Source organism: Ctenopharyngodon idella, chromosome 1 (genome assembly GCF_019924925.1).
Source record: "Ctenopharyngodon idella isolate HZGC_01 chromosome 1, HZGC01, whole genome shotgun sequence".
Lineage (NCBI taxonomy): Eukaryota > Metazoa > Chordata > Actinopteri > Cypriniformes > Xenocyprididae > Ctenopharyngodon > Ctenopharyngodon idella.
The window spans coordinates 33,859,948-33,876,304 of record NC_067220.1 but is presented as its reverse complement, the minus strand read 5'-3'; the positions used below and the strand labels follow the sequence as shown (position 1 = coordinate 33,876,304).

The following is a 16,357-nucleotide window of genomic DNA, read 5'->3' as shown; positions in this document are numbered from 1 at the left end:
CCCCCTGGAGCTTTTATTATTTATTAATATTTCTCTGATTGTGTTCATCAGAAAGAAGAAAGTCATATACACATAGGATGGCTTGAGGGTGAGTAAAGCTTGGGGTAATTTTCATTTTAAAGTGAACTAATCCTTTAAGGTCCTGCCACAGCATTTCAATCGGGTTGAGGTCTGGACTTTGACTGGGCCAGTGCAACACCTTGATTATTTTCTTTTTTAGCCATTCTGAGTTCATCTTCAACTCAATGGCTGCAAGGTGCCCAGGTCCTGTGGCTGCAAAACAAGCCCAAATCATCACCCCCTCCACTACCGTGCTTGACAGCTGGTATGAGGAGTTTGTGCTGATATGCTATGTTTAGTTTTCACAAAACTTGGCTCTGTGCATTATGGCCAAACATCTCCACTCTGGGCTCGTTTGTCCAAAAAACTGTTCCAGAAGTCTTGTGGTTTGTTCAGATGCAACTTTGCAAACCTAAGCTGTGCTGCCATATTCTTTTTACAGAGAAGAGGCGTTCTCCTGGCAACCCTTCCAAACAAGCCATACTTGTCCTGTCTTTTTCTAATTGTACTGTCACGGTAAATGTCCTACTTCCAAAGGCACATTTATTTCAAGTTTTCTCATTGTATATTCAAATGAAACAGCATGTAAAAGAGTTTGGTATGTTGATATAATGTTAGCTTTTCCTCATTAATTTCCTTTCACAAACATTGGGCAAGAGAAGTCAAGCAGGCTGTCTTCCAATTGGCTTGTTTGTATCATACTGTATGTGCATAGCCTACGAGGCACTATCCCTTTAAGAAAATGGGGAACTAGAGAAAAAACTTTCATTTCCTTCTCTGTTTTCTTAATAAAACACACACGCAACTGTTTATAAGGCGAAAGTTTCATTAGAGGCTCGATATAAGTTTCTTAACGTTGAGTTTTAATCATTTAAAATACTTTGCAGAGTTTGTCGCTATAGCGAAGTTCATCGTTACCACTTTGGTGAGTTATATTTGCTCTAGTTAATGTTTAATGTTTGCTTCGTTCTCCGGCATCTTCAAGCTTCATTACATATACAATATTGCCTCGGTGTTCACATCGAATGAATTGTTTTTGTACACTTGTTTACACAAACCTTGGGCTTTATTAACTACAAGAACAAATGTATGTATTATTTTATGTTACGTTACAGCCATACAGTCGCCACATTTTCATATTTTTATCCTCCTTCTTTGCTTCACTTACATTTATTTTGACTTATTTTTGAAATCGTCATTTTAACTTTCACACACAGCGATCTACCTGTCCTGCATTACCCAGTCTTGTGTTTAGAGAGCATTGCGGCCGCCAGATGGCAGCAGTGATCACTGAAGATAACGTGTACAGCGAGGCTGAAGTGAACGGCGCGCCCCCTGTTGGTGGAGATGATCAAGTGCAGCTGCCCGGTCCTGAAGGAAACATACAGGGACAGGTAGCCTCTACCAAAGCCAGTGCCTCTACACAGCATGTAGGCTAGGATATTTCTTCTGGTACTTTTGCCGTAATGACCACAAAACTGCTTGAAACTTTTTGTTAACGGAAAAAAACCTCATATTAAATATTTAACCACTGTTAGAAGTTTCTAGAACCGTGAATGTGAATATGAACCGTGAATCTAGAATATGAAATATGATGTCATTTTACATGCTGTACGTCTTTTAATTGAGTTAGATTATTTTAATATAATATTAAGTCTTCTTGCAGCCTCCTTGTTTTTTTAAATGGGTCTACTCAATATTATATAAATTGGAGTTCACATGGTCAATGTCATAAATGTGCTAAATACTCCAAATATTCCATCTTCACTTTACTTCAAAACGTTTCTTTGTTTAAATTTTACAAAACACTGACACTGTTTATTTCCAAGTATAAATGAAAAGAAGAATTTTCAATGTGGTCTCAGACTTTTGGACCTTTCTTGCACTAACAGGTGGAGGAGTTTCTGGGCCCACATCCTGACTACGACGAAGAGGAGGAGGAGCGCAAGTACTACAGACGAAAGAGGCTGGGAGTAGTGAAGAATGTGGTGGGGGCCAGTTGCGGAGGAATGATCATCTACAGCGTTTACATGGGTCAGCCATTGCGCAACACACCACAGGCACATAATATGATTCAGTCCAGCAATGACCTCATACTCTTAAAAGTCTGCGCGCGCTGTTTTATAAAAAGATCCTACTGTAAATACGACATTGAGTAGGACTCTACTTGTGTCACACTGTTGTCTCAGTGAGATTTCATTATGCACTGTCTGCTCCCATGCAGTGCCAATGAATATGACAAGCTTTGTGGATGGCATACTTGACTGACTCTTCACTCATCTGGTCATTTTTAGCAAGTTCATTGGCATGCACACACTCAAAGATGTCTCATTTGGTCTGAGACTGTGAAATCGAGCAACAGCTGACAAATCTCTTGTCACATGCCAAAAGTAAATGAGGGTTTTGGGAGTGTTGTGCCTGCTTTTTCACAGATTGTTTCTCTGTAGGTCTGTTACAGATGCAGTTAATTCTGCACTACGATGAGACGTACCGAGAGGTTAAGTATGGCACCTTAGGGCTGGAGGATATCGACAACAAAATGCTGATGGGCATCAACGTTACGCCTATTGTTGGCCTGCTCTACACACCGGTGCTCATTAGGTAGCATACTAACTGTTGTCAATGTATTTCCTCGCATTTCTGTTTTGTTCTTTATGCTCTTGCAACCTTCTTTTTTGTTTATTTAGTTTTGTTCTTCGGATGTTTGTTTGTCACCCACCAACACAGTTATTAGCAGCACTTCTTCATCTGCTCTCCACTTAATGCTTGAGCAGTTTTGGCATCAAAGGTCTTCTAACACCCATGGTGTAAAATAAAAATGACTTACAGTGATAATTACAGTCCAGTACGGTCGCTCTTTCATCATTAATTTTACAATATAAGAGTATTTCTCAATTTCTTCCTCAGATTTCTGGGGACTAAATGGATGATGTTCCTGGCTTCAGGCATCTATGCTCTCTTTGTTTCAACAAATTACTGGGAGCGATACTACACTCTTGTACCATCAGCTGTGGCCATTGGAGTTGTCATTGTTCCGCTGTGGGCATCCTTGGGAAATTACATTACCAGGTGAGGGTGTTCAAAAGCATCACACCATCGTTCAAAAGTTTGGGCTCAGAAAGATTTTTTGGGTAGAAGAAAGTAATACTTTTATTCTGCTTTAAATTGACCTAATGTTGTCAAAAGAACCGACTTTGATACCAAGTCAGTACTGAAATTTTGGGCACTGTTGAGCTGATTTGTAAACACCTCTGACTGACCTTTGTGTTCACGCGCTCAATATATATGTCTGTGATTGGCTACAATGATTGCACACGGACGTGTTTGAAAGCGGTTTAAAAAGCAGGCATCTATTAGCGGACAGGTCTGCTGATAGACGCCTGCTTTCAAACACTCCCGTGAGTATCTGTGTAAGCGCCTAGTAAAGAGCGTCATTGATGTCTATTTACAACATGTTTTTGAAGCGTTGATCATTGTAGCCAATCACAGACATATCTGATGAGTGCGTGAACACAATGGCCAGTCAGAGGTGTTTACGAATCTGCTCAACAGCGCTCAAAGCATCACATTTTTAAAATTTCAGTACCGACTTGGTATCGAAGTCAGTACTTTTGACAACACTAAACTGACCAAAAGTGACAGTAAAGACATTTATAATGTTACAAAAGATTTCTATTTAAAATAAATGCTGTTCTTTTGAACTTTCTATTAATCAAAGAATCTCGAAAGAAAATTCTATATTAAACAGAACAATGTCAACATTGATAATAATATTAAGAAATATTTCTTGAGTACCAAATCAGCATATTGGACTAATTTCTGAAGGATCATGTGACACTGAAGACTGAAGTAATGATGCTGGAAATTTTGCTTTGCCACCACAGGAAAACATTTTAAAATATATTAAAATATCAAGCAGTTTTTTAAATTGAATATATTTCACAATATTACTGTTTTTATTGTATTTTTGATCTAATAAATTTGGTGAGCATATAAGACTTCTTTCAAAAACATTAAAAAACCCTATCAACCCCAAACTTTTGAATGGTACTTCATGTCAATCATTTTAAGTATATTGGTATGTTTCATTGAGGATCATGTGACACTGAAGACTGGAGTAATGATGCTGAAAATTCAGCTTTGCATCACAGAAATAAATTGTATTTTAAAATATATTCAAATAGAAAAGTTATTTTAAATTGAAAAAATATTTCACAATATAACCATTTTTGCTGTATTTTGGATCAAATAAATGAAGCCTTGGTGAGCAGAAGAGACTTCTTTTAAAAACATTTAAAAATCTTACCGTTCAAAAACTTTTAACTGGTATTGTATCTCTATCAGATATTGAGTGTATATTTTGCAGTTACGGGCCATAACATGAAAATAATTACCAGTATTTGTTTATTGGTATCGTTCAGAAAAAAATGATCCTAGTTTTGCTTTTGCAGATACTGTAAGCCATTTGTAGGTTGATTTCCAATAGTGCAACATCAACTCAGCCAATCAAATCTGTGAGTTGGTAGACTGGAAGTATTTGGGAAACCTGCTTGGTCATTATTTTTCAGATTATTTAGCTAGCAATTCTCAGCTTTATCTCCTCACATTGTCTTAGCATGACCAAAAGCTCACTACTCAGTTATACAGCTATTTTCTTTTGAGTATTTCCATATATAACTTCCCACCTGTGTGCTTATCAGAATGGCCCAGCAGTACTATGAGTATGTGAACTATAAGGACGAACATGTCCAGGAGCAGAAGAAGCCCCCCAAAGGAGCCTTCCATTCGTACATCATCATTTTCCAGTCCGTCTTCTACATTTTTTTCCATGTGAGTTAAGATAAGCAGATTCAAGGCACTCTTAAAATGTGTGAAAGGCTGTAAGCAGTAATAGTTAACCTGTGATTAGTTGTTTTCTCCCCTTTGCCATCATAACTGAAGTATTTATATGTATTCACAGCTGTGTGTGTGTGTATGTGTCAGATACCGGCTGCATGTGGGTTTGTGCATTAACATGGGGCTATTTATAGTGTTCACTCTTGGTCTCTCTTCTCTCTCTGCAGCTGAGTTTCGTGTTTGCCGAGTTCCCCATGGTGCTGTTCCTCAATAACTATCTGAATGATTACAATCACACTCTCTTCAAAGTTACACAGTGTGGTAAAATCCTCTCTCAATCTTGTCCTCCTTTTTAGCTTTACACGCTGACATTTTAAAGGCTCATGAGCAGGTGCTCAGTATGACATTTGCATAGTATTAGTTCTCACATCCTTTTGTGAAGTTTTGACATGCTTGATTCATGTAGAATCAGTAATGTAGAATTAGAACAGTCAAAAAGAACTTTATAAAGTACTCAAGACTTTTTAAACTGAAGTTCTGCTGCTGGTTTGTCTGGAGAGACTTTTAAAAAAGTGTTCACTTATTTGTTTTGTTGGATATTTCTGGAGGTTATAACAACTATAAAAAATAGCTATGAAACTACCACACCAAACATAAGGTATACATAGGTATATATATATTTATAAGAAAGCAAGAAAACTTAAAAACAAGAAAAACTTTGACACTGTGGAAAAACAATATCTCACCTCTGCAACAGCTGTTGCTTGAACACCAACTCTACTAGACTTGCTAGGAAAATGAGTAACTCAATGACAGAAAAAGAACAATGTGCGGTGGCCCCAAAAAGAATTGACACATCAGCCACTCTTATAAATGTATGAATTTCATTGCATTACACAACAAAATATCATACCAAATGGTATTTATTTATACAATGCCATTCAAAAGTTTGTCAAAGTTATGCATGTATTTGATCAAAAAATAGTAATATTGTGAAATATTATTAGAATTTTAAAGAACTCTTCTCTATTTCAATATATTTTAAATTGTAATTTATTCCTGTGATGGTAAAGCGGAATTTTCAGGATCATTACTCCCGTCTTCAGTGTCACATGGTCCTTCAGAAAGCATTTTAATATACTGATTTGGTGCTTCTTAATATTTTTGTGGAAACCATGATACATTTTTTTCAGCATTGTTCATACAACCAGCATTTATAGAACAAAACAAGTTTTCAATGTTTTGTTCTATGCAAAATTCACTCAGAAAATTGAAGTTAGTTCTTTATAATTTGTTTGCAGATGCCTTTTTTTTTAAATCAATTAAATTAATATATTAAGTATGGCCTAAAAATGTCCAAATACTATAAATAAAGTGAGTGAACTGCCAATACTTTACAATACGTTTATTGCGCCAAAAAGAAATTCACTTCAGTCAAATCCAATTAACACCAAAGAAAATCATTTTAAAAAACTTATCAAAACCATCTTGAAAGCTTGTTGGTTCCATGTGTTAATAATGAGAACATATCTTGCAAAAATAAAATCGAATGTGTCAAGAATATTTACAGTCAGTTGGCTCTGATGGAAAAAAAATTGGCAATTAGAAACTTCACACTTCTGACTTGCTGCAAACCAGGGTGTCAGCACATCTGCTCTTCAATGCTCTGCTGTGTCTGACTGTTCCTGTCTCTCAGCAGAGATGACGATAAGACTTTTTTTATACCAGTATTTGAAATTGCAAAATAGCCAATCACGCCAAATCACCAGCATCACTGTTTAACGTGCATCACTGCTTAACGTGGAAAGTCACCCACTTGCCATATTGTATAGTGAAAAACATAAAAGAAGCAGCCTGAATTCTATACAACTTTATGCATCCAGACCAAACTCTAATTTAAAACAGGTGCAGTCTTGCTAGATACATTATTTTGTCTTTTTTTATTTTATCCTCTCTCTCTCTCTCTCTCTCTCTCAGGAGCTGGTGGGAAAGGGGTGATAGAGAATTTCAATAAGACGGTTTTGCGCACTTTGCCTCGCTCTCTGCTGCTCATCGAAGTGGAAAGTGTGCTCATGGGAGCAGCCTTCCTCGCCATGCTTATTGTAAGACTGTCATTTTCATTATCATCACTATTATGACGTCTCTATTCGCCACATCATCTTAAATACCCCAAACATTAGCAATAAATCAGTCACTAAAACACTAGAAACAGTTTTTATAGCCAACAGCAATTTGACCTTGATAGTCCTCTCACATAGACATATCATATTGAGCCAAAGTAGATTTAAGGCCTTTTATTTTAATCAAGTAATAATAATAAAAACAAAAATATAAAAAAATTCACTCAGGAATATTTCATTTAGAAGTTCTGTTATTACTATAGAATATTCACTTAGAAGTACTTTTAAAATCTTTTATTTAGCCTCAAGTTATTCCGAATCCATCTAGTAACATTTGACTTTAGTAATAATAGTGAATTACGCATAATTACAAGCAACTAACACAATACCAACCATATCCTGACCCTAAACATAGAGTATTAAGTACACATTGTTCATTAATATTACAGAGTACTTATTTGTGTAATTACACTGTAACAAGAACATGTAGTGAAAGTGAATGAGTCAATGACTATCAAGCTCCAAATTGACCAAAAAAAAAAAAGAGCACCATAAAAATTTTCATAAAAGTGGTTCATATGACTCATGTGGGATGAAATTTGATCATTGTTCACTTAAAAGCTGTAGCTTTTGAATCAAATACACTAGCATTAGATGCAGGTTTGACATCAGTTATGTTTGCTTTTGAATTAACTTTTGGTATAATTAAAATTAAGTCTGTTTTATTTTAGTATCATTGAGATGGTATTCTAGTTTTCATTAATATTTTTAATTAGTTTTTATTTTTATATTTTGCATTTTCATTTTTTGTTAAAGTTTTAGTATTTTTGTTTTGTGTTTTTGTCATTTTTATAAGTTTTTTTAAAATGTCTATATAGTTTTTAATAATAGTTAATTTAGTACATCAAGTTAAACTAAATGAAAATGAGAAACATTGGCAATTAGCTAAAATAAAATAAAATATAAAAAATTTTTTATGTCAGTTAATTTTTTTTTTTTTTTAAGCAACACATTTTTTTTTTTTTTTTTTTTTTTTTTACAGTTTTAGTTAACTATAATAACCCTGAATTAAGTTCAAATCATGCCCTCAGTTGATATCAGCAAAATATACAGTATTTTGGTATGTTCCTCACACAAAGTTATCATATGGCTTTATAAGACTTGCACGAGTGTTCCAAGTTAAAGAAGATTTTTAATTTTTGAGTGAACTATTCCTTTTAACAGTGTGCTGCTAATGTTCCCCTAATAGTTCCTGGGGTTGTGTGGAGCTGCATATCGGCCCACAGAGGAAATTGACCTTCGCAGCATTGGCTGGGGGAACATCTTCCAGTTGCCCTTCAAGCACTTACGTGACTACCGTCTCCGTCTGCTCTGTCCTTTCTTCATCTACTCTGGCTTTGAAGTGCTCTTCGCCGTGCAGGGACTCGTACTGGTGAGAAAAACTAGACTGTGTATCTGAACATTAATCAAATGTACAGGTAAAATCTGAATACCAAAAGTCACACAGTGTCAGCTTTCAGCACTGAATATTTTTTAGCTTTTTGTGTTGCCATGCTACAATATTAAAGGGTTAGTTTACACAAAAATGAAAATTCTGTCATTATTAACTCATCGTTCCAAACTCATGAGACTTTGGTTAATCCACAAAACACAAATCAAGATAATTTTATTAAGAAACCTGGGAGGTTTCTGTCCCTCCATTGAAAGTCCAGGTAACAAAAGGTAAAAGATTCAAAAAAGGTCATAACGGCATAATTAAATGAATCCTAATGAATCAAGCTGTTTAATCGAAGTCTTGAAGAGATATGATCACTTTATATGATGAACAGATTTAATTTAGGCTTTTATTCACATATAAATACACACACAGAGCAAATCACATTTGGTAAACATGGAAATTTTGTGTGTGTCACATGCTAGAACAAACCTCATTGGTTCTTGTGCAAACCAATGACGTACACACAAACTTCCACATTTACAGTATGTATATGTATGCCTCAGTCATTGTCTAGATGTAAATAAAAGCCTAAATTAAATCTGTTCATCATATAAAGTGATCATATATCTTCACAAGACTTAAACCACTCAATTTATATGGATTCATTTTATGATGCCTTTATGGCCTTTTTAGATCTCTGGACCATCAATGGAGGGACAGAAACCATGCAGGTTTCATCAAAAATATCTTAATTTGTGTTTCAAAGATTAACCAAAGTCATATAGGTTGGAACGAGACGAGGATATTTTCATTTTTGGGTGAACTATCCCTTTAAGCAACCGCGAAGAAGCAAGTAAACCAATTTGCGTGGTATTTAGGTTAATTATGCTATTAAAGTAACAGCGCACAATCACTCATTACCTAAACAGATTTTCTCCTTTTCTATCCTTGTCTTTCTCAGTCATATGGAGTGTGTTCAGTCGGGATGGAGAAGCTGTGGTTGTTGGTTATGGTGTATGGTTTGTCATCCTCCATCTGTTCGGGCCTGGCCCTGACGCTGCTGCGTTTGCCCAGGCCGGTCATTCTTCTGGTGGGAGCTTTCGTGCACTTTGTGCTAATCATAACCCTTATGTGCTGGTCGCCCCATCCCAGAACACCTAACTATCTTCCGTATCTGTTGGTGCTCTCTGCCCTCTGGGGTATGGGCACTGCTTTCAATAAGACTGGACTGAGCAGTGAGTACAAATGGCATTTATACATTTAAAACATACAGGATGTAGAAAAATATACAGCAAGTAGCCATCTAGACTGATTCTGGGAGAGGTTAGATTGCAATCACGTCAATGATATGACATAACGTTGTTTGTAGCTCTGCTGGGGATGCTGTATGAAGACAAGGAGCGACTAGATTTTGTTTATACAATCTATCACTGGTGCCAGGCCATTGCCATCTTCATCGTCTACCTTTGGTCTGCATTGCCTATGCGGGTAAGGCCTTTATTTCTGTAGGTTTTGATTGCATACTTTGCATTTACTGTAATAGGATGCCAGACAAACAAAAATAATAAGAGAAAACAAATGACTTGTTTAAATTACAAATTACAGTATCACTTGATGAACGATGCTGTTCAGAAGTGATTTGGTTCAGTGAATTTAGCATAAATTAGTTCCAAATTAATGCTGTTACTTTTATGATTGGGTGTTTTTGTGCCATTTAATATCATTCTGTGAAGAAATAGTTCTTCCTGTTTGAAAAAAAAAAAACCTAAAATGTTGTCTTTTTTTTTTTTTTTTTTTTTTTTTAAATACTATTTTAAATTGATACACTTACAGGGTCACATATGTGGAGATTTCTTGTTTACATATTAACACAGAATTAAAAATCAATGTTTAAAATAAAGATTAAGTCAGCTGCTCATTTTCTCTGTCTGGTCCCTTTCTAAGGCCAAGCTCGGACTCCTGTTGTTTGCTCTCATAGTAGCATCGTTCTGCTACGTGCAGATGGAGCGTCGCCTGGCAAAGAGAATTCCATTTAGGTTGCCACGGATTCCACGTCCACGACACAAGGTAATTCAGCTATTAAAGTGGCATGAAACGGAAATTATGAAACTATTGTCTTTCCTATTGTGACGTATATCCAAGTGAAGCAGCTTCTGGAAAAAATATGTAGGGTGGGACTTGATTTCGTATTTGGGAATTGAATGGATCATAAGAAGTTGGGCGTTGCTGACTAAATAGAGGCAGATATGAATGCCAGTTTGCAGTCAGATGTGGAGGATATTTAGTCCCACCCTCTGCCGAGACACAAAATGAAAAGAGTGCATGGCGTTTCGAGGGGGAGGGGAGGTTAACATTTTTGATTAAAGATTACAAGGGCATATGAATCAACATATTTTGTTGATCCTGGAACAACATTCCAGTCTGAAAAATTAGTCTTAACTCTATTCCTACCCCTAAACCTAATCCTACCCATAACTTATTCCTAAAATCAGAGGGGAAAGATAGGTGAATAACATTAATGTAGAAGCACCTAACCCTGGTTGCAAGCCTAAATTTGACATAAACGGTGAACTTGTCCCTCAAATCTGATTGGTTGATTGGAATGTTGTTCCAGGATCAACAAAGATGTTGATCCTGGAACATGTCTTACTTGGCCAAATCACGGTGACCGGCTCACGATAGCGATAAGATCTCAATACAGTCAGCAATTCTGCGATAATCAATATGTTGCTTGACATGTGCAGGTTTTCCAGACTTTGGACTTAAATGTGGCTGGGGCATCTATCATTTTACTCACACTGCTGTCCAGCATCCTGTTAAAAACCTCCTTTTCTTAGACCAGTTAACTTATGTTTACATTTCCCTCATTCATGTGTTGAGCGCCACCTCGAGGAGCCATGGAGTAGTGACACTGGGAGCAGGGAAATCTATTTAGAGCGCCTTATTTTATTAATTAAAATATCGATATTTGGCACCAGCATATCGATTCTCGTATCGCATGGAGAAGGACAATGATATATTGCCCTATCGATATTTTGTCCCACCCCTAATTGTAAGAAGTTGAATTAATTTTTTTTGTAAAAATACTGTAAGTTTCCAGGTTCGAAACAACTTTATTGACAGCACCTGTATTAAACCAAACAATAATTTTGGCTCATCCTTAATTTGTTAAAAAAAATACACTTTCTAAGTTTGTTGTATTTTTGTTGACGCACTTATATGATTTTTTTTTTTTTTTTGTACAAAAATGTGTTATTAGAGGTTTATTAGAGACATTTGCAATGAGAGGAATTTGGAAGTATAATAATGACAAAAGCAGAATTCATAAGCATAAGTTTATCCATCTGGAACAATGTTCAAGCCACTAAAAGGACAGTTTAGAAACTTATAATTATAAACTAAACTGTCCTTTTAGTGGCTTGACTACTGTTTCAGATGGATAAACTTCTGCTTTTGTCATTATTATACTTCCATAGCGCTCTCATTGCTAATGCCTTCCATTACTATCCTGTTCCTCAAAGGTCAAAGGTTACCGATACCTTGAGGAAGAAAATTCCGATGAATCAGACACGGACCTGAGTGATGCTGACGATGATGAGAAAGAAGAGGATGAGAGAATGTTGGTTGAGGAGGACAAAAATACAGATGCCGATTCCCAGGGATCACCGGGACCAGAGAGGAGCGGGGTTAGGGACCGCAGGAGGAGACACGACAACGCTGCCTACGAGCAGGCAGGAGAGAGAGAGGACTATGTCCAACACATGAGGGACTAGAAAAGGAGAGGTGAATGATGACAGGAAGTTGTAAAATACTGAATAGCCAGAATGAAAGAGAAGCGATGGTATTGGAAACGTGTACTCACTTTTTTATGAAATAATTTTTTTTTCTTTGGAAAGGAAAAGTGTGGGCCACCGATGAAAAAAATTAAGGTCAGAAAATAGTCCACAGTAAAAAAAAAAAAAAAAAAAAAAAAAAAGTAGAAGTGACATAAGTGTTTCATTGAAATGGGAAGTGAAAAGAGGAAACTGCTGATACCTTGTAAGGTTAGGTGGTTTGTTGCCATAGAAATAGATATTCTCCATTTTGGACTTTGGTCAAGGTGATGTGCTTGAGCTGTGTATTTCATTGTGCAGTAATTCTTTATCTACTTCATAGCCGTTTTTCTTCATTGTAACTGAAGAAACAAATAGCTCTCCATTAAAAAAAGTGTTACATTTCATTTTCATATATGACATTATAAAACTATAAAACTAATACTGTAATAAAGAAGATTCTATGTGATTTTAAAATGCTGATTTTAGAATGTATTAAGCAATGTATAAAAAGCTATAATGTGAATGATTCAAAAGATAATACTTAAATTTGGTGTAGTTATTCACGTGTGATATTTCAGTATGTTTCTCTTTCATTTGCATTAGATGTAGGTGCTTAATGCATTTATATTCTTAGGGGCTGTTAACAGAAAACATGTTTTTGCATTTCACTGCTGCTTTTCCATTGTTTTTTTATGATTTTTATGTCTTTTTTGGTCGTTGCTCTTCGGTCTCGTGTCTTTTGCAGTGTCTCGCACATTACATAGCATTATGCAGCACTCAAATTTAAAGAAGTACATGAAATGCAAGGCTTTGGAATGGAAAAAAAAAAAAAAATGTTTTTTTTTTTTTTAGAATCTGAAAAAACTTGAGCTGCATTTATAAAAAAGTTGATGGGCCATTGACTTCCATAATAATTTTTTTCCATACTGTGGAAGTCAATGGGGCCCATCAACTGTTTGGTTACCCATATTCTTCAAAATAAATTCTTTTGTGTTCACCAGAAGAAAGAAATTCATACAGGTTTGGAACAAATTAACAAATCTGTAAATGATGACAGACTTTTCATTTTTGAGTGAACTATCCCTTTAAGAAAAATTAAATCCAAATGATGACAACTAGGTAAATGCTAAAAGTAATGCTCTGGAACCATCTAGCTGTCAGAAAAACTATAACACACAGCTGAAATGATTTGCCAAATGTGTGATATACTAATGAAACTAAAGCATGATAAATATAGTAAACATACGAAAATGATGATGACATGATACATTCTGGTAAGTTGTACAATATATTTCAACATACCTTTGATGTTCATTCATGTTTTTCGAGATATAACTATTGAAGAGGAAGAAGCGCTCCGAGCTGCCGCCTGAACTGAGGCATTACAGCGATCTGAGACGTCACATTTAAGAGCGTCAAAACGCCATTTATTGTTTGAATTTCATGAAAGGACAGAATTTGAAAACTGAAACTTTAATTCTTATCAGAAGTAATGAAGCACAAATCTTTTTTGCGATTATTGGATGGCAGGCGCTACAACTAATATTTGATGTAGGAAAAAAAACGCAGACCTGGCATCCCTGGCTTGAACTACGGGTGATTCATAGGGTCAAAAAGAGCCTGCTTTAACGTCACTATTTTTGAACTCTTAATGTATTAAAATTCAACACAAGAGCGATCTTCACACACAGTATGTATGAGTTGCAGTCTGAACATGTTTTTCCACCCCCTTTTGATTGACAGGATATAATCGGCCCTGATCATCGGCAGTTTTTAAACAATCGGCCGATGGCCGATAGTAATAATAATAGCTTTTATCGTCCGATACCGATTGTTAGCCGATACATCGGTGCATCTCTAGTTTTTAGCATGTATTGTATCCATTTTATAATAAGACTATATAATATGAAGATTATCATTTTTCTGATTTTTTTTTTTTTTTATTATACTAAGCAGTTACAATCATTTACAGTTGGTTAGTGTCCACTTACATGCCCTCAGATTACACACAAACAGACAAAAAGGCCATATATGCTAGTTTGAGGTGAGTATGCATTTATTAATCACCCATCATCCTCCTCTCTTCCGAATGGTTTAACAAACTCCCATCTGTCCCTATATGGCATTTAAATGTCACACAGCATGACATGTTTGCATATAAAGATATACATCTTTCTTTGATTTACTGATCTTCACTCCCTGGTGTCCTCCAATGTGCTTGTTTTGAATAGAATATTGTATATATCTGCTACTGCTTTACCTTGGATCATGTGTGGGGATGTGCACTTCTGAATATGAGTTGTGCCTTTTCACAAAAGAGCATTGATGTGTGTCTGTATATGCATGACATTAGAATTTTTTTTTGTTTGTGTTGTACTAGAGCACCACAAGTGGAAACTACTTGCATCCAATGAAGGTTTTACAATTTGCCACACTGCACCTCATAAAGTGACTGCTGCTAGAATGATTGATGCGGCTCCTCTGCTTCCTCACTCTGCACACCCTCCATTTACTTCCATTTTTTCCTTAGGCATTAATGTTGGATTCGGCGGATGGACTGGATCTGAGGGGTCTGGCAGTGGGAGCCCCAGTCCTTCCAGTGCTGGTAGTCTCCGCTGTGCCTGTCACACTCCATAACGTACTGCTGTCCTCGATAGCCAGGGTACTCGTAACACACGAAGCTGCAGGGAAACAGAGGATGCCAGGAGTGTGAGGCAGATGGAGAGGTCAAAAAAAGAAGAAAAAATGAAGCAAGGAAATGAGATGTAGTGAAAATATGACAAGCTGTTTGGAAGGGAAAAAAAGTGTTTTAACAGAAGAAGAGCGGCTTGTATCAAATTCAGCTGGATTCTAATGTCCATTAGAAGTGTAATATTAGGGCTGGGCATTGACACAAATTTCACCATTCAATTTGATTTAATTTCGATTAATTGGGGCCTATCAGGCCCAATACATGGCAAAAAAAAAGAAAAAAAAAGAAAACTGATGCTGTAAACTATACAGGGAACCACAATTTGTACATCACTATAATATTAAAGGTCACAATTAACTGATTTGTAGGCTACTTACATTTAAATTACACATAAGGAAGTTTTATAATAATGTTATAATAATACATTTTTATGAATGACAATTATGTTTCTACTCATTTGTTTTTAAATATAAACATTTAAATAATGGCTGTCATAAAACATGATGGATTTATTCAAACATTATAATAACATTCTGGGAATGTTAGATTAACAATAGAATAATTTTATACAAACCAAAAACTAACGTTCTGGGAACGTTAGATTAACGTTAGAATAGTGTTATACAAACCAAAAACTAACATTCTGCAAACGTTAGATTAACGTTATGAGAGCGTTAGCTTAATGTTAGAATAACATTATACAAACCAAAAACTAATGTTCTGGGAACGTTAGATTAACGTTAGAATAACCAAAAACTGACATTAGATTAACCTTAGAATAACATTCTGAGAACGTTATAATAATGTTATGAGAACGTTAGCTTAATGTTAGAATAACGTTACACAAACCAAAAACTAACATTCTGGGAATGTTAGATTAACGTTAGAATAATGTTCTGGGAATGTTAAAAAAAAAAAAACTTTACTGGCTAAACAAAAACAAACCATAAAAAATAACGTTCAGGGAACCAAAAACTAACGTTTTATTTCCGTTAAGAAAACTTTCCTGGCTAACCAAACACAAACCTACACAAAAACTAATGTTCTGGAAAAACGTTTTAATAATTCCGAGAATGTTAGAATAATGTTATACAAACCAAAAACTGATGTTCTGGGAACATTAGATTAACGTTAGAATAACGTTAGAATAATATTATACAAACCAAAAACTAACGTTCTAAGAAGGTTGGATTAAGGTTAGAATAACGTTTCCTGGCTTACCAAAAACAAACCATAAAAAAATAACGTTCTGGAAACCAAAATCTAACTTTCTGGGAACGTTCTGGGAATCTTACATATTAATGGGCAAATTTAAACTTATTTAATCTGACATATCAAAGTTGATGTGCTTAGATCATTTTTATTAATTAAACAATAGATAAAAACAAGATACAGT

At 35.6% G+C, this 16,357-nt stretch overlaps 2 protein-coding genes across 4 annotated transcripts in view; one reads left to right on the top strand and one right to left on the bottom strand.

Moving 5' to 3' along the window:
- The first annotated feature begins 753 nt into the window (after positions 1-753).
- Positions 754-12,937, top strand: unc93b1 (unc-93 homolog B1, TLR signaling regulator). 2 transcript variants are annotated; one of them, XM_051902467.1, is made up of 13 exons: positions 754-985; positions 1,278-1,454; positions 1,953-2,094; positions 2,508-2,661; positions 2,968-3,129; positions 4,761-4,890; positions 5,124-5,217; positions 6,874-6,998; positions 8,266-8,448; positions 9,416-9,689; positions 9,824-9,942; positions 10,399-10,521; positions 11,976-12,937. In XM_051902467.1, exons 2-13 carry the CDS (start codon positions 1,335-1,337, stop codon positions 12,225-12,227), a joined length of 1,878 nt encoding a protein of 625 aa, XP_051758427.1. In that variant the 5' UTR covers positions 754-985; positions 1,278-1,334; the 3' UTR covers positions 12,228-12,937. The 2 variants fall into 2 exon arrangements, with proteins under 2 accessions (XP_051758427.1, XP_051758418.1); XM_051902458.1 differs by having other exon boundaries at positions 795-1,147.
- cryba1l2 (crystallin, beta A1, like 2) overlaps positions 12,669-16,357 on the bottom strand; it is a 14,600-nt gene continuing 10,911 nt past the window's right edge. For both annotated transcript variants that reach the window (XM_051902945.1, XM_051902938.1), the window contains one exon: positions 12,669-14,950. In XM_051902945.1, coding sequence (XP_051758905.1) covers positions 14,803-14,950 — 148 coding nt within the window. In that variant the 3' untranslated portion in view covers positions 12,669-14,802. The remainder of the gene's footprint in view (positions 14,951-16,357) is intronic.

What these genes read in the sequence shown, in the direction of transcription:
- unc93b1 (XM_051902458.1), top strand. Translation starts at nt 1,016, where the DNA reads ATGTTTGCTTCGTTCTCCGGCATCTTCAAGCTTCATTACATATACAAT. An exon ending in TCTTCTACATTTTTTTCCAT is followed by an intron (nt 4,891 to 5,123) that starts GTGAGTTAAGAT and finishes CTCTCTCTGCAG; the next exon opens with CTGAGTTTCGTGTTTGCCGA. An exon ending in GGTCTGCATTGCCTATGCGG is followed by an intron (nt 9,943 to 10,398) that starts GTAAGGCCTTTA and finishes TCCCTTTCTAAG; the next exon opens with GCCAAGCTCGGACTCCTGTT.